This window comes from Pseudorca crassidens, chromosome 6 (assembly GCF_039906515.1).
Source record: "Pseudorca crassidens isolate mPseCra1 chromosome 6, mPseCra1.hap1, whole genome shotgun sequence".
Lineage (NCBI taxonomy): Eukaryota > Metazoa > Chordata > Mammalia > Artiodactyla > Delphinidae > Pseudorca > Pseudorca crassidens.
Genome location: NC_090301.1, coordinates 71,220,630 through 71,239,631, shown reverse-complemented (window position 1 = coordinate 71,239,631; position 19,002 = coordinate 71,220,630). Strand labels below are relative to the sequence as shown.

Below are 19,002 nucleotides of genomic sequence, written 5' to 3'. Positions count from 1 at the left end.
AGTTCTGCTTCAATTCCAAATTTTAGACATTCAAATATGCCCCAAGGAAGATAACATTAAAAACTAAGAACTTTGTCTACTCAAAATATATTAATTTATTTTGACAGGTGTAGACACTCCTAACAAAATTACAAAGTATATTAGAAATGATACCTGGGTTTTTTTTCCAGTAATAGTGTGACATGGAACTTTACTATTCTCTGCATTTTAATAACATTCATAAATTTGTAGAATGAGAAGGTTGTTTATTGAGTGAATTGTGATGTTTCTTGTTTAGAGCTATGCAGTCACCGGTTTATATACAAATTTCCTAAACCGATGGTTATACACAAAGAATCTAATTTGTCTTACTTCACCTTGCATGCATCCTTTAAAAGCATAGATTTTAAAATAAATAAATAAATAAACAATATATTTTAGAGCATTTTAGGTTCACAGAAAAATTTAGCAGAAGGTACAGACTTCTCTTATACCCTGTGCCCCACGTACCTTATTACTGACATCCCATACAAGAATGGTACATTTGTTAAAACCTATATTGACACATCATTATCACCCCAAGCCCATGGTTTACATTAGGGGCCGCTCTTGATGTTGTACATTCTATGGGTTTGGACAAATGTACAATGACATATATCCACCATTGTGGTATCATATAGAATGGTTTCACCGCCCTCCAAATCCTCTGTGCTCTGCCTATAAACTCCTCCCTCCCCCAGCCCCTGGAAACCACTAATCTTTTTACTGTCTCCATAGTTTTGACTTTTCCAGAATGTCATATGGTTGGAGTTACACAGTATGCAGCCTTTTCAGATTGGCTTCTTTCACTTAGTAATACACATTTAAGTTTCCTCCATGTCTTTTCACGACTTGATAGCTCATTTCTTTTTAGCGCTGAATAATATTCCATTGTCTGCATGTAACACAGTTTATTCACTCATCTACTAAAGGAAATCTTGATTGCTTGTAAGTTTTGGCAAGTATGAATAAAGCTTCTATAAAAAAAATCCGTATGCATGTCTTTGTGTGGACATGTTTTCAATTTGTTTGGGTAAACACCAAGGAGTGTAAGTGTTGGATTGTATGGTAAGAGTATGTTTACTTCTGTAAGCAAATGCCAACCTGTCATTGAAAGTGGCTATACCATTTTGCATTCCTGCCAGCAATGTATGAGCACTCCTGTTGCTCCAAATCATTGCCAGCATTTGGTGTTGTCAGTGTTTTGGATTTTGGTCATTCTAATAAGTGTGTGGCAGTATCTCGTTGTTTTAATTTGCAATTTCCTAATGACATATGATGTTCGACATATTTTCATATGCTTACTTTTCATCTATATATCTTCTTTAAGATTTTTGTCCATTTTTAGATTGAGTTTTTTGTTTACTTGTTGAGTTTTAAGAGTTCCTTGTATATTTTGTATAACAGTTCTTTATCAGATATGATTTTTACAAATATTTTCTCCCATTCTGTGGCTTGTCTTCTCATTCTCTTGACATTATCTTTCTCAGAGCACAAGTTTTAATGAAGTTTTAGTTTTAATGAAATCTAGCTCATCAATTATTTATTTCATGGATTTTGCTTTTGGTGTTGTATCTAAAAAGTCATCACCATACCCAAGGTCATGTAGGTTTTCTATTATCTTTTCTTCTGGGAATGTCAAAGCTTTGTGTTTTACATTTAGGGCTATGATCCATTTTGAGTTAATTTTGTTAAGGGTGTAAACCCTGTGTCTAGTTTTTTTTTTTTTTTTTTTTTTGGCATGTGGATGTGCAATTGGCCACGCATCATTTGTCAAAAAGTTTTTTCTATTGTATTGTTTTTGCTTCTTTTTCAGTGATCAGCTGACTATTTTTGTGTCAGTCTATTTCTAGGCTCTTTATACTTTTTTATTGATTTATTTGTCTTTTTTTTTCTTGCCAAAACCATATTGTCTTAATTGCTGTAGATTTATAATAACTCTTGAAGTCAGGTAGTATCAATCCTCTGACTTTGTTCTTCTCCTTCAGTACTGATTTGGTTATCCTGGGTCTTTTGCTTCTCATTATAAGCTTTAGAACCAGTTTGTCAATATCCACAAAATAATTTGCTGGTGTTTTGATTGGGATAGCATTGAGTCTGTAGGTCAATTTGTGTAGTAGTGACATTTTGACAATACTGAGTCTACCTATGAACATGGAATCTCTCTCTATTTATTTAGTTCTTCTTGATTTCTGCCATTAAAGGTTATAGTTTTCCTCTATAGATCTTATATATATTGTTAGATTTATATCTAAAAATTTCATTTTGAGGGGTGTTAATGTAATATGTTTTTAATTTAAAGTTCCCCTTTTCATTGCTGGTATACAGAAAAGCAATTGACTTTTGAGCATTAATCTTGTATCCTGCAATCTTGCTATAATTGCTTATTAGTTCCAGGAATTGTTTTTGATTCTTTCTAATTTTCTACATAAACAATCATGTCATCTGTGAACAAAGTTTTATTTTTTTCTTCCAATCTGTACCTTTTAATTGCTTTTCTTGTCTTATTGCATTAGCTAGGACTTCTAGTACAATGTTTAAAAGAGTGTTGAAAAGGAACATCCTTGCCTTGTTCCTGATCTTAGTGGGGAAGCTGCTAGTTTTTCACCATTAAGTATGATAACTGTGGGTTTTCTGTAGACGTTCTTTATCAAGTTGAGGAAGTTCCCCTCTATTCCTTGTTTGCTAACAGTTTTTAACATGAATGGGTGTTGAATTTTGTCAGATGCTTTTTTCTGCATCTATTGATACGATCATGTGATTTTGCTTTTTTAGCCTATTGATGTCATGGATAACATTAATAAGTTTTCAAATGTTGAACCAGCCTTGCATACTTGGGGTAAATTCCACTTGACTGAGGTGTGTAACCCTCTTTATACATTGTTGGATTCAATTTGTTAATATTTTGTTAAAGATTTTTTGTGCCTATGTTCATGAGAGATAGTGGTCTGTAGTTTTCTTTTCTTGTAATGTCCTTGTCTGACTTTGGTATTAGGGTAATGTTGCCCTCATAGAACGAGTTACAAAGTATCCCTCTGCTTCTAACTTCTGGAAGAAGTTGTAGAAAGCTGGTATAATTTCTTCCTTAAATGTTTGGTAGAATTCACCAGTTGAACCCATATGAGCCTGCTGCTTTCTGTTTTGGAAAGTTATGAATTACTGATTCAATTTCTTAATAGATGTAGGCTTATTCAGAGGGTCTATTTCTTCTTGTGTGAGTTTTGGTAGATTGTGTCTTTCAAAGAATTGGTCAATTTCACCTAGGTTGTCAAATTTATGGATATAGAGTTGCTCATAATATTCCTTTTTTATCCTTTTAATGTCCATGGGATCTGTAGTGATGTCCCTTTTTTTCATTTATGATATTAGTAACTTGTGTCTCCTCTCTTTTTTCTTAGTGAGCCTGGCTAGAGGCTTATCAATTTCATTGATATTTTCAAAGAACCAGCTTTTAGTTTCATTGATTTTCTTTATTCATTTCCTGTCTTCAATTTCATTGATTTCTGCTCTAATTCTTATTATTTCTTTTCTTCTACTTACTTTGAATTTAATATGCTCTTCTTTTTCTAGTTTCCTAAGGTGGAAGCTTAGATTACTGATTTTAAATATTTCTTCTTTTCTGTTATGTGCATTCAGTGCTATAAATTTCCCTCTAAGCCCTGCTTTCTCTTCATCTCATAAATGTATTTTCATTTTCATTTAATTTAAAATGTTAAAAAATTTTCTCTTGAGATTTCTTCTTTGACCCATGTGTTATTTAGAAGTGTACTGCTTAATCTCCAAATATTTTGGAATTTTCTCAGCTATCTTTCTGTTCTTTATTTCTATTTAATTTCATGTGATCTGAGAGCAGACATTGTATGACTTCTTTTAAATTTGTTAAGTGTGTTTTATGGCCTAGAATGTAGTCTATCTCAGTGGATGTTCCACATGAGCTTGAGAAGAATGTGTAATCTGCTGTTGCTGTTGTTGGATGAAGTAGTCTAGATGTCAATCATATCCAGTTGATTGATAGTGCTGTTGAGTTCAGTTTTGTCCTTACTGATTTTCTGTCTGCTGGATCTGTCCATTTCTGTCATAGGGGTGTTAAGAGTCTCTAACTATAACAGTAGATTCATCTATTTCTCCTTGGAGTTCTATCAGTTTTTCCCTCATATATTTTGATACTCTGTTGTTAGGTACATGCACATTAAGGATTGTTATGTCTTCTTTAGAGCTGACTTTTTTATCTTTATGTAATGTCCATTTTTATCCCTGGAAATTTTTCTTATTCTGAAGTCTGCTCTGTGTCAAATTAATATAGCTATTCCTGCTTTCTTTTGATTAATGTTAACATGGATATCTTTCTCTATCCCTTTACTTTTAATCTATAGGTGTCTGTATTTAAAGTGGGGTTTTTTTAGACAACATATACTTGGGTCTTATTTTTTGAACCACTCTAAAAATATATTTTAATTGGTGTTTAGTTCTCTAATTATTGTTATATATGTGATATATGATAACAATTATTATAATATTATAATAATAGTTATCTTTCCTCAGGGAGGAGCTTGAGGCCTCTAACCCATTTCCTCTAGATACAAATTTAAAGATAACCTATTGCCTATTGTCTATTGGGGTAGCCCTGATTGAGATCCCCAGGCAAGAAAGGGACCAAGGGCTTCCCTGGCAGTGCAGTGGTTAAGAATCTGCCTGCCAATGCAGGGGACATGGGTTCGAGCCCTGGTCCGGGAAGATCCCACATGCCACAGAGCAACTAAGCCTGTGAACCACAACTACTGAGCCTGTGCTCCAGAGCCCACAAGCCACAACGAAGAGTAGCCCCCACTTGCTGCAAGTAGAAAAATCCCGTGCATAGCAGCAAATACCCAAAGCAGCCAAAAATAAATAAATAAAATAAATAAATTTATTTTTTAAAAAAAAAATAAAGGGATCCAGGCATCCAAACAGGGTTCACACTGAGGTAAAGGTGTGTTGGATCTAGGTTGGTGACCTAAGATTAACACAAGGGCCTAAAGCTTGGTCCACAGGGCCTGGTTTTAGTGTAGATTATGGCTGAAACCATTAGCTTCTCCGGCACAGTTTCATGCTTTGGGATCCAGAGCTGAGCACAGGATGGTGAATTAATAGACCTGTAACTCTGAAATTCTGGCTAAGGTACCACAGAAGTCCATGGAGGAGATGGACTAGCAAGAATGTTACCTAAGTAACATTCCACAGCAAAGTCACATGGCAGTGACTGTGAACTGATTAGGTATGCTCAAATGTGCCCATTCACTCTGCTTTGAAGTATGACAGAGTATTCTGGACTGAGTAAGCCCCTGAGATTCTTGGACAATGAGGGTGGATGAGGAAAAGACTTTAGGAGGGAGAAACTGGACTTCTGCTAACAAAGGCATGTGTGGTCTTGAGCAATGAATTTATACCTTGAACTCGTCAAATGACTCATATGAATTATACTTTAAAAAATGGCTAGCCATATATCACCGCTGAGAACCGGTGGTAATTGTTTTAGTTGATTTATGCATTAAGAAAACACTAAGGAAGAATCAGAGGAGGTGGACCATGAGGTTGATAGAATTTGGGGGCAAAGAAAACAGGAGGGAGAAGTGGTGTGACAGTGCCCTCTACTCACGGGGCTGACGTGCATTCCAGTGTGTGTACTTCACCGGCTCTGACTTCTGCCCTGCCGTCTTCCAAGTGTATTCTCCTGTATCATTTTGATCTTGAAGAGCTATCCAAAAATAAGTGTCCTTCGTTTTTACCACACTACTGATCAAACTGGTAATAAAAGCCTGTTCAAACCTGAAAAAGGGAAAAAGGAAATGATTATAGTAAGTTTCTGGGCAATAAAGAAATGTCGTTAAAACATAATAAGGTGCACAGAATGGCACCCATGTAAGCATTTCTCATGAATTCTTTAGAACATGGGACAGAAAAATACTCAAAGACCCTGAATGTTACTAATAAATGCCAAACATCAGTGCAATTTCCAGAAATATATGAGTGAGGAAAATTTGATCCTCAAAGGTGGTGCTCAATTCTTTCAAGGAACAGAGTCCGGTTCCAGTTTCGGAGTGTAGGTAGTAAAGTCCAGAAAGCTAGCAATACATTTCTTGGCGCAACATATGCCCTATTGTGTAATTAGGCCACACAGCACACACATGCTGTAATGTGCATGTGGTGGGGAGGTGGCGGTGGGGGAGGTGGAGAAGAGAGAGGAGGAGGGACCCTATGCTTTTCTGAATGAGCATCTGCCGGACACAGGGTTCACATGCGCCCACCCACCACACTTGCCTGGTGAGAATGGAACAGAAATTGGAGTAGCAATTTTATGTCTCCCAGAGCAGTTTGTTCACAGGCACATGGAGTCACTGGCTTATTCAAATGCGTTCAGATGTGTATATTCACTGAAGATAAATTTAAAACCTTAGGAACTAATCCAAAGAAGTACACCCACTATATTCCCCAAATGGCTGAATGAATTAGTGTTTATTGACTGCTGGCAATGCTCCCTCTTCAACATGAATGCATTGAAAGCAGAATCTAGAAAATTTGTATACATGTTTCCACATGAATACCTAACAGAAACGTGTATTAAACTTTAACCAGCATTGAAATTTTAAGCTAAATTGGAAACTATCTTGAAAAATTTACTTTCAATACATGTAAAGTTTTGAAGAAACACCTTTCAAACAGTGGTAACTTTTGGCCAGACCCGCTGAGTCATTAAGAAAGGAAACACCTGATGAAATTATCCAGGAAACGTAAGGAGAAAGCAAATTAGACTTTTTCATCTGATTTTGGATTTTTTTTCATTACCATGCATCTTTAACTTGCTAAAGGAAGCAGAAGAAATGGGGTCATTCAAGAATAGAGGCGTCTCAAAGGAAATAGGGGAGAGAAAGAGAAAAGAACACAAAGAGGCAAACTTTTTAACTGCCTTATGAACATCACTAGCAACAGTTAGTTTTATGAGGCACCCATGATACTCATCTTTGCAGAGCATATGCTTTAGTGAATATTTTCTGCAGATAGTCTATTGATAATCTAAATAGCACACATTTGAAATTAGAAAAGTTCTTTTTAAATCAGATTGCAGTGGCAGAACCTTACATAAACATGCTTCAGAAAGAAGGTATATATAAAAAAAGAAGGTATATAAAAGTAAATACTCTCTAGATGCTGTGTAAGTTTCCTTACACTTCCACTGGTCCATGCTCTTATAACATAGGATCTATTTTTCCTTCTCCCCTCTGAGGCAGAGTAGCATCATTATCATGCATAGCTGGTGCCTGAAACTACAATGCTAGGAGGCCAGCAAGGCACTGCACCATGGAGGCTACGGTCAGGACCACTAGGCACTGTGCTGGTTCTAAACCCAGGGGACATCACTGGTTCTTCCATTACCTTGTACTATGGCATTTATTGGATAATGGAGAGATAACGTTGTCTGTGAGCTTGGCTTCTGGTATCATTATTCATGACAACACTTTGCTTTTGTCCCCTGTTGGTTTTAGATTTATTTAGTCCACTCTGATTTGCTATTTTATAACCATTTATCATTGCTCAAAACAATACAAATCTGCTTTTTGAATTGGCAAGTATATCTTTTAAGCAGTTACATATAATACTAATACATTAAATCCTATAACCTTCAGATAAAAACAGGACTCTAGTTTTTCCTGGTCCAGTTTAGAAGATGGCATTGTTAATAACAAAATTCAGCAACTATATCTTTTTTCTAAACCATGTACTCTAAGAAATTAACTCTGGATAACAACATGCAGTCTCTTGAGTGTCTGTTTCCAACTGATAAAGAAACGAGATCTTTTTATATTCTTTATCACTCACTGTTTGGCTTCAAACACTTAAAGAGTTGTGAAAACTCTGGCTTAACAGTAATAGAGCAGATGACCTCTTAAAGTCTTTTCTGGCCCTGTGTTTTAGAATTCTTCATTTGAGAATATTCCAGAGTTTCATATCTGGATTTTTTGTCTGGTTTCACTGATGTTGTTTAATTTAAATGTTATTATGATTTAAGAAACAAACAATAACCATATGTACATATTTTTATGTATTTTTTGAGGAATTCAGTGAAGTAAAAATTGTTATTCTTCAGAAAAACAAAGGATAAAATATTTTGCTTATAACCTACTTATAAAATCAAAGTCTGTAGGTGAATACTTCTTAAAAATCAGAAAAAAAAATTTCCCATCAATCCTTTAAAAAGGCAAGCGATCAAATGTTTATTTTCAATGTAAACCAGAAAAAAACAAGTGTATCTTGAACTTCTATCAGTTTGAGAAGAATCTGTTGCTTATGGTGCTAAACATTAAATTTTAATTAAAAAAAATGCAATTTGAAGATAGCAATGCATTTTTTGGCATACTTGACACATTTTTTCATTTCAAAGTAAATATTTTATATTTCAAAAATGCACACTTTGAAAAAGGTATTTTATGCTTAAATCTCTAATTGAACATTATATTTCTTCATCAGTTTACTCAGTGATATAAGTAGCTGAAAAAAAAAAGATGTTTCTTGTCTGTGAATAACACAGTAGTTAGCAGAAATCAGTAATTAATGACTGTGTTTGCGGTACCTAAAACCAGAGACTGAAAAAACGTAATGCATTGGAAGTAGCTTCACTAGAGAGCCATTTCAACTTAAACAATATGTGTATGTATGTATGTGTATATATATATATACATATATATATATATGTATATATATATATACATACATGATTTGGTTAGGAGGGACTCAGCTTTGAGCTGAGTAATTGCAATTGTATTTCTCCCAATAAAACACTTGTTAGCACTTTTGATACCATTTTCAAATAACTAACTCTATTGCTGAACTAATATTAAAGTGATAAATTGCTTTCTTTTAAATGAAGAATGGCAGTAGAATATCAGTAGTTTTCAAATGGGAGGCGTGTCATGACCACTACTGCAAGAAGTTTCTGACGGTATTCCTCAAGAACTAGAAATGTTAAGTTTTTTGGATATTGTTTCTTTCAAAAGACTAGAAGAAAAATATAGAATTAGAAAATACATCTAAGATGTACACAAGAAATAAACCTGGAAGAGCAATGCAAACTTTTAGTGGCAGTTACCTTTGGGAAGGGAAGAGAGATTGGCTGGGAGGGGGCAAGAGTAAAGGTAAGGGGGCACTTTACTCAGCCATAAAAAGAAACGAAATTGAGTTATTTGTAGTGATGTGGATGGACCTAGAGTCTGTCATACAGAGTGAAGTAAGTCAGAAAGAGAATAACAAATACCATATGCTAACACATATATATGGAATCAAAAAAAAAGGTTCTGATGAACCTGGGGCAAGACAGGAATAAAGACACAGATGTAGAGAATGGACTTGAGAACACGGGGAGGGGGAAGGGTAAGCTGGGACAAAGTGAAAGAATAGCATTGACATATATACACCACCAAATGTAAAATAGATAGCTAGTGGGAAGCAGCTGCATAGCACAGGGAGATCAACTCTGTGCTCTGTGACCACCTAGAGGGGTGGGATAGGGAGGGTGGGAGTGAGACGCAAGAGGGAGGGGACATGGGGATATATGTAGACATACAGCTGATTCACTTTGTTATACAGCAGAAACTAACACAAGTTTGTAAAGCAACTATACTCCAATAAAGATGTTAAAAAAATAAAATTAAAGAAGCCACAAATAAATGGAAAGACATCCCATATTCATGGATTGGAAGATTTATTGTTAAAATGTCCATACTACCCAAAGTGATCGACAGATTGAATGCAATCTCTGTAAAAATCGCAGTGATTTTTTTTTGGCAGAAGTAGAAAAATTCATCTTAAAATTCATACGGAATTTCAAGACATCCTGAATAGCAAAAACAAGCATGAAAAAGCAGAACGAAGTTGGAGGTCTCACACTTCTTGATTTCAAAACTTACTAAAAAGTACAGTAATCTAAACAGTGTGATACTGGCATAAAGACAGACATATAGACCAATGGAATAGAATAGAGAACTCAGAAATAAATCATTGCATATATGGTCAAATGATTTTCCACAAGGGTGCCAAGACCATTCAATGAGGAAAGGACAGTCTTTTCAATAATAACGTTGTGAAAAGTGAGTATCCACCTACAAAAGAATGCAGCTGGACTCTTACCCTACACCATTTACAAAAATTAACACAAAGTGGATCAAAGACCTAAACATATGAGCTAAAACTGTAACACTCTTAGAAGAAAACATAGGGGAAATTTTTCATGGCGTTGAATGTGGCAGTGATTTCTTGGATAAAACACCAAAAGCACCGGCAAAAAAATAAGAAAGGATAACTTGGACTTAATCAAAATTAAAAACTTTTGCACGTCAAAGGACACTATCAACAGAGTGAAAGGCAACCCACGAATAGGAGATAGTATTTGCAAATTATGTATCTGATAAACAATTAATATGCAGAATATACAAAGACTCCTACAATTCAATGACAGAAAACAAACACTTCTGTTCAAAAATGGGAAAAAGACTTGAATAGACGTTTCTCCAAAGGAGATATAAAGATGCCAATAAGCACATGAAAAGATGCTCAGCTCACTAATCATTAGGAAAATGCAAATCAAAACCACAATAAGATACCACATCACATCCATAGGATGGCTAATATGTAAAAACAGAAAATAAGCAAGCATTGGCTAGGAGGTGGAGGAGTTGGAGCCCTTGTGCACTACTGGTGGGAATGTAAAATGTTGTAGCTCCTATGGAAACCAGTATGGTTTTTCCTCAAAAAGTTAAAAATAGAATTATTATATGATCCAGAAATTCCACTTCTGGGTATAGTACCCAAAATAATTGAAAGCAGGAACTTGAAAGATATTTGGATATTCATATTCATAGCAGCATTATTCACAATATCGAAAAGGCAGAAGTATCTTGTGTCTATCAATAGATGAATGGATAAACAAAATGTCATATATCCATACTATGGAATATTATTCAGCCTTAAAAAGGAAGGACAGGGCTTCCCTGGTGGCGCAGTTGTTGAGAATCTGCCTGCCAATGCAGGGGACATGGGTTCAAGCCCTGGTCTGGGAGGATCCCACATGCCGTGGAGCAACTAGGCCCGTGAGCCACAACTACTGAGCCTATGCGTCTGGAGCCTGTGCTCCGCAACAAGAGAGGCCGTGATAGTGAGAGGCCCGCACACTGCGATGAAGAGTGGCCCACGCTTACCACAACTAGAGAAAGCCCTCGTAGAGAAACGAAGACCCAACACAGCAAAAATAAATTAATTAATTAATAAAAACTCCTACCCCCAACATCTTCTTTAAAAAAAAAAAAAAAAGGAAGGACATTCTGACACATGCTACAACATGGATTAACCTAGAGGACGTCAGGATAAGTGAAATAAACTAGGCACAATAGACAACTACTGTATGATCCTAGTTATAAGGTAACTGTAGTAGTCAACTTCACAGACACAGAAAGTAGAATGGTGGTTGCCAAAAGCTGGGAGCAAGGGAAATGGGGAGTTAGTGTTTAGTGGATACAGAATTTCAGTTTGGGAAGATGAAAAATATTTTGGAGCTGGAGGGTGGTGATGTTTGTACAATAATATGAATGTACTTAATGCCACTGGACTGTACACTTAAAATGGTTAAAATGATAATTTTGTTATGTATTATATTTTTCCACAATATTAAAAAGTTAACTGTAAAAGTGTTTAGGGGATATGGTTGCAAGAAAACGGCAGAGCTATAAAAATGCTTGCAAATAATGCACGTTTAAACTTAGGAAAAAATGAGATATTGCAGCATTTCTCATTTCGGGCAAAATTCTCAAAATCGAATGTCATTTGGATTATTTTGTACAAATATTCCAAGGCTGATTGATCGAAGGTTTAGATATACATGCATTTAGACAATTATCCATAGTAACTCTGGAACTCAAGTTTTGCATTCCTGCTCTGTCTGAAAGCAGGTGGCCAGGCCTAACAAAATTTTCTAACAGCAAGCAAATAAAATTCTGTTATTTGGGAATAAGGGTTTGTTTTTCTTCCCCTCTCTCTTCCACAAAGTGTTAAAAGTCCTAGGCCAGGAGCAGTTGCCCCATAACAAAAGAAGGACGTAATTTGTAGCAGGTGGTTCTAATTGTGCCCGTAAAATCTGTTGCTCAGTTGTGCAGAAGAGCAGAAAATCAATTAGCAGCTACAAGCTTGGGTACTGGTGAGTGACAGGGGTGTCTTAACTCAAACAGGAAATCAGTAATGGAAGAAAATGATTACCAAGGTTGCTAGTGGATACTCCTGGATCTGAGGAGACTGTCCATCTACTGCCCAACCTTCTCAGACAAAAGATGCTGTTGAAAAATACTCGAATGTGAATTGTCACTCAAAGAACAGTATGCCGTGGGTCTTTGTTTCTTATCTGATAAGGTCCGAATGAATAAAAATCAAGAGCTTAGGACACTTCCTGTCTTCAACTTGTATGTCTCAGTCTTGAGTCATTGCTCTGGATGCAGACATGTTTGCAAGGCAGTGTTGATGCATGTTAACTGCCTGGGAGAGATGCCTCACTGGGACTAACATGTAGTACTCGGGGGCTTGACTGGTGACTGAGTAGCATGCCAGCAAAAGGTCACCTGGGGGGCCTAGGAGGTCGAGGAGGGGATGAAAACAAATTTACCCAAGCTATAGATCTATTTTAGAGTTGGACTACACATCAGCTTTGGCTACTGAATAGAGTTTATAAAAAAATTTATAGTATTCACAGCACACTCTCTTATTCAGTTTTGGGGGAAATGAAACATAGTAGGTTGTTTTCTAGACACTTGCTGTCATTTGCATGAGGTCCCCAAAGGATTCCTAGAAAATGAAGTGTTTGAACTCTAACAGGTTTCTGCCTTACTTGGGTCACTTTGGCACTATGAGTTATCTGTAATGTCACTTTGAGTTTGTCCATTTATTGTGTTATTCCACTTTCTTCACTTGTTTCATGCGTTTATGTTCTATCTCTTTTGCTGCTGGCCTGCAAGTGGTACCTGGGCAACTGCACTATGCCTTTTATTTTTTTTTTTTTGTACAGCATGCCAGTGTTTAATATGATGCCTCTCACAGTATAGATATTCAATAAATAATTTTCTAATAAACTTTTTTTTTTAATTTATTTTTTGGCTGTGTTGGGTCTTCGTTGCTGTGCGCAGGCTTTCTCTAGTTGCGGTGAGCGGGGGTTAGTCTTCCTTGCAGTGCGTGGGCTTCTCATTGCGGTGGCTTCTCTTGTTGTGGAGCATGGGCCCTAGAGTGCACAGGCTTCAGTAGTTGTGGTGCGTGGGCTCAGTAGTTGTGGCTCATGGGCTCTAGAGTGCAGGCTCAGTAGTTGTGGCACACGGGCTTAGTTGCTCCGTGGCATGTGGGATCTTCCCGGGCCAGGGCTCGAACCTGTGTCCCCTGCATTGGCAGGCAGATTCTTAACCACTGCACCACCAGGCAAGTCCCTCTAATAAACTCTTGACTGTTGATTTTTGCATAGTCAGATAACATATGAAAAGTAGTTAACACAGTGCCAGGTATGTGATAGACACTCAATGAATATTACACACAAAAAAAGAAAGAATAAGATGTAAAAACAGGTGAAATAATTAGACCTTCTTCTTCAGTGAAAAACATTATAATTAACGAAAGAGCATATCTTCATTGGTCAAGATCCTGAATAAAGTCCAATGCTGACTCACTGACTGGAGGACTTCTAGCCCAAGGTACTCTCGAAAGCTTGTGGGTGGGTGAACAAGGCTGAGGATAAAGGCTTTCTTCTGCCTGGTAGCTATTCTGGGAAGGAGAAAGGAGAACTAAAAACAACACTGAGATACATCAGAAGTGGTGCTGTGCCCCGAAGAAAGGGTTTCTTGAGCATAAAATATTTCACCCGGCAATTTATTTTGCCAAATGCAGTCAATCTGTCCCTCTGTGTGTGTGTATGTGTGTGTGTATGTGTGTGCATTCCTGTGCATTGTTTGGAGGAAAGACTGAGACAGAAGGTAAGAGGTAAGAGGAGGAAGGAAACACTGGCAGCTTTGAACGTTGACGTCCCATGTGGGGAGAGCAGAGAAAGCACACAGAATTCCTCCTACAGGTTAGACCTGCATGTGAAGGGGTCTCTAGATAAAACCATAGCACCAGTTGTCCTGATTCCTGGTCTTCAACAGATTTTTTTAAAGGCAATGACCTTGGTAAAAAAGCAAGTGACTTGCTTTGTGGGTATAATTTTCCACGGAACCACTGAAGAGTTCTACCTTGATTCTGTCTTCAGCCTGGAGGAGTCTGTCTCTCAGCTCTCACTGTCCTCCTGGCATTGATAAGGACACTGAGGTCTCTTCTGATGTTGGTACTTTTATCCCTTGCTACACATCTGTAACATGTTGCAAACTGTATGGAGTATGAAAAGGGCACAGTTTCTCTGTTTGTATGGTAAAGATACCTGTGCATAGAGAAATCTAAATCTAAACAAACGTAGACCTAAGAAGCAATGGGAAAGCATTTGAAAATCCTCCACAGTTTAGTTTTACTTACTTTTGTTCTAAAAAAACTCCACATGACTCATACACATTACATTTAAAAAACACTTCATATTTAAATAACATATTTCTTTTCTATTGCAAGCACTTAGATAAAATATCATTACAACTGAATATATTAGCAAAGCTAGGTAATTAAGAAATCTTTATGGAAAATAAAAGACATCTTAAATTTTACTATTATTACTCAAAAATCAATTTAAAATTAACATTGTAGGGGCTTCCCTGGTGGCGCAGTGGTTGAGAGACCGCCTGCCGATGCAGGGGACACGGGTTTGTGCCCCTGTCCGGGAAGATCCCACGTGCCGCGGAGCGGCTGGGCCCGTGAGCCATGGCCGCTGAGCCTGCGCGTCCGGAGCCTGTGCTCCGCAACGGGAGAGGCCACAACAGTGAGAGGCCCGCGTACCACAAAAAAAAAAAAAAAAAAAAAATTAACATTGTATGGTTTAAATTCATCTAAATCAATAATTTAAATAACTTAATACTCTGTTGTACAGTACACTTTAGATTTTCACTAGTTACTGATTGTGGCTAGATTTTATCATCCCAAGAACCCTCACGGCAAAAAAGCACTGCATGTTTCTGATAGAAAATTTCTATTTTACCTGTTTGTAATGGTTACAAGTGCAGGAGGACAGTAGTAACCACTGGAGGCATGGTCAAAGCTTCGAAGGACGGTGTCAATTTTGTAACAGAATCCACCATGTCTCTCCCATCCCTTAAACAAGGAAAATGAAAATTAAGGACACAATCTGATTTAGTTAAACAGTAAAATATATATATTTTTGGTGTATTCTCATTTACCAGTTTCTTCTCTGACCCACTCAAAACTCAAAACTTGAATGTTTCTCTTGATATATTTATATTTATTCTATCTACCATTAGCTACGCCACTTCTGCATTTGTTTAATTAATTCTTAAAACCTAAATGTTTTAACTAATTTAAAATCTTTAAGCCCAAAACCTTAAAAGCAAATTAAAGAAAAGGGACATTCACTCAAGATCTCTCCTTCTCTCCTTTCCTCTTTCTCTCTCTCCTTCTCTCTCTCTCTGTTCAGACTTATAAGATTTACTGTAAATGGTTCCTATGGGATGGTAAAAATTGAACATGTTGGCTTTAAGGACAGAATGCATGGGTTTGAATCCTGGCTCCACCATCATGTGACCTTATTTAATCGCTATGTGTCTTAGTTTTCTCCTCTGTAAATATGGATAATAATAGTATTCATGGGGTTGTTCTGAGAATCAAGGGGAGAAAATGCAGGCAGAGACCCCAGAATAGAGCCAGGAACTCAGTATGAGCAAAGAGGACATAAGTATCTAGATAACACTGTACTGTTTTTTTTGTTGTTGTTGTTGTTGTTGTTGTTTAAGGGTCTTTCATACTGCTTATTTCATGTTATCCCACTGAGATTAGGGACATAGATAATCTAAGTGAGAGACTAGTGGATAAACTGGCCTGGAACCTAATTTTGGTGCAATCCAGAATGGTTTTGTCTGGATCGTCAAGCTTCCAAATAGAAATTGGCTAAAATATATATATATACTTTTTGGTAAAGATTACTCCTTAGTCAACTGGCTAGCCTTTTAGAGAGAAAGCAAACAAGCTTTGGGACCTAGGCAAAAAATGACAAACGTGTATGGCTAAGCCCTGGGAGCAAAGAAGGGTGGCTCTATTCTTTAAAATCATACAGTACAGGAGACATGGGTTCATTAGTCTTCTATATTTCGACTTAGTTATTTTAGTTCTTTCTCTTCCAATATTATAAAATCATATCACTTCTATCAGTCTATTTTTATGTATTCACCAGTTTTAAAATACACTTCATTTTGTGTCATGCCAATACTTGCCAGATTTTGATCAGATATAAAATGATTTCTGCTATACTACTCAGAAAATGTCTCAACCTTGCAGTAAATTAGAGAAAAATCTTATTTTAGAAATAAGCTATTTTAGTTCAAAACATTATTAAATGAGACGTGGATCACAGGAGCACCACATCCAGCCCGCCAGGATGTGCTCTGAATTCACTCCCTTAACTTCTCTCCCCAGCCTTATCTGTGTGAGTAATTGACAGTGTCAGCCAGAACCCCTCCGTGGGTCACTCCAGAGGGGGCAGGGAGGTTAGACTGCTTTTGTATTTGGAAGGACAGGAGGAGGAAGGCTGACAATTTGACCTTTCTGACAAAGTACTCCTTCTTCATTAGTGGTTTTTAGATCATAGGCTGCTTAGCAAAACAAAAAACCCAAGAACTTGAACAGGCTCAAGGAAAGAGGGGGAAATGTGGCATAGTAATAACCGGAAAACAAAGACTCTACTATAAGCCTTTGTCCGCACAATGAAAGCGGGAAGAATAATTGATTGTATTTGTGAATATCCTTTGTACATGAGATGCCATTTCATTTTACATGAAATCATGATGGTGACAGTACTGAAACGTTGCTCATATTATCTAGTCCCCCAAAAGTGACTCAGATGGAAATAAAATTTTAAAAAATTTCTGCTTTGAAATTATCCAGACTTATTTTGTAAGTTGGTTTTGCATGTGCAGACTGTTTAGAGAATTGCACTGAAGCAGATGGCTAAAAGAAAGGAAACTTTCGAAACCATATTCATAGATGCATAAAGAAATTAATGGAATTTCGCCATAAGAGTAAAGAACTGGCTCTGAACCCAGAATCCTTAAATATTGATAAGGCTGGTCAGAAAGAGGGAAGCAGTATACAAAAGTTTAGATAGAACATCAGTTGTTTCTGCTGTGTAAGAAGTTAATTACTCTTTTGACACAAATAAAACATGTTGGGTTGCCTTGAAAGCCACTGTAGGATGGATTTTTTTCAATATTTCTGATCAGATAGAGATTAGATCAGTGATCAGTAATAACTAATTCAGGAAATGTAATCATTAGGTAAGACGTCTGGTCATGTGTCAGCTATGGCACATGTATTGTTCAGCTAAAGTGTGAAGAGTAACTAATATGCTTACACATGGATGAATGAATCAAATGCAGTTTCTGAAGAGAGGGGTTATCGTTTAATTGGAACATAAGTAACTGGATTAGAAGAGAAAATAATTAAAAGAGAATTGCATAAAAACAAGATTTGTGAACATTTTGAGACTCACACAGCATAAAAATCTCCAATAGTTAAATCCAAAATTTTTAGGGGTGTGTGTGTGTGTGTGTGTGTGTGATGAGAGAGAGAGAGGGAATGCATGTGCTAAGGACACTGATAGATAAATTTTTTGTAACACAGCAGAATATTGAATGTATTTTAAGAAATTTAAGACAGATTATTTTCTACCTTTAAAGTTTAAGCCTAAAGTATGTTTTTTTTATTATTTTTAGTACTGAAAATAGTACTTTAAGTACCAAAAATAGTTTATTACTTAAAATACAAAGTATTTTTATTATCCCTTTCCTAAATAACAAATGTGTTGCAAACATGCATTTCTCTTTGTTGTTGTATTTTATTCAAATATTCAAGTTTAAGAAAAGTGAAAAGGAAAACAAGACTCTGGGTGCAGAAGGTCACTCTCTGACTCAAAGGAATGCATTTGCTTTCACTCTGACAGTCTTCATTGGAAGACAATGAAAACCGCGTGTGAGACAGTGTATCACATGATAGGCATTGTTTATACAGATGGTATAACAGGATCATTTACATTTCTTATCTCAAAAGAAAACTAGTCTTGGGTGGAAATAGATGGTAAGACAACAATCCTTCCAAGAGCTGTAAATCTTTCATGTGCCCCTAGCTGATAATTGTTTGGTTTGTTACAAGAGCCCACTCAGAAAAAAACGAAGGGAAGGAAAGAAGAAAGGAAGGGAAGGAGGGGAAAGAGAGAGAGGAGGAAGCCAAGGCAGGAAAGAGAGGGAGAGAGATTCACTTTAATTTGATGGTGGATAAATCAGTCTGGTTATGAAGTCCCTGCAGTGTTCACAGCTCTTACCTTTTGGCAACCTGATTCAGTGTCAGAAAGGACACGGCCTGTTTTCTTACAAACGTAAAAAAGTGTTTCTTTGCAATTTTTAACTTTCCAGTGTCCCTCCTAAGAGGAAAAATATTACAAGATGAATGAATACACTCCATTATTGATGCTGATAATCAAAGTCAATAATTCTGAATTAAAATATGATTAATAATGCATGTTTCAAGGGGGCGTAATGTGTCAGGATCTTGTGTTAGAAAAGGTTGATTCTCTACATATGAGTGGGAGGTCTGGCTTTACATTAAACTGCTCTCAATATTTCGTTAAAGATGGAATAAGTAGTGATTCTCAATCTTTTGTGTGCACTGGAATCACCTGGAGGGGTTACTAAAACACAGTTGATTGGGATCCGTGTGTCTCATTCAGTAAGTCAGGTGGGACCTGAGAATTTGTATTTCTAACAAGTTTTTAGCTGATGTGAATGCTGCTGG

General features: G+C 36.7%; 1 protein-coding gene across 1 annotated transcript in view; it reads right to left on the bottom strand.

The window, feature by feature from the left end:
• The window catches only part of PLA2R1 (phospholipase A2 receptor 1), a 111,957-nt gene that overhangs the window by 49,885 nt on the left and 43,070 nt on the right, over positions 1-19,002 (bottom strand). The window contains 3 exon segments of the mRNA XM_067741774.1: positions 5,654-5,823; positions 15,185-15,297; positions 18,533-18,631. Of these exon segments, the coding sequence (XP_067597875.1) occupies positions 5,654-5,823; positions 15,185-15,297; positions 18,533-18,631 (382 nt within the window).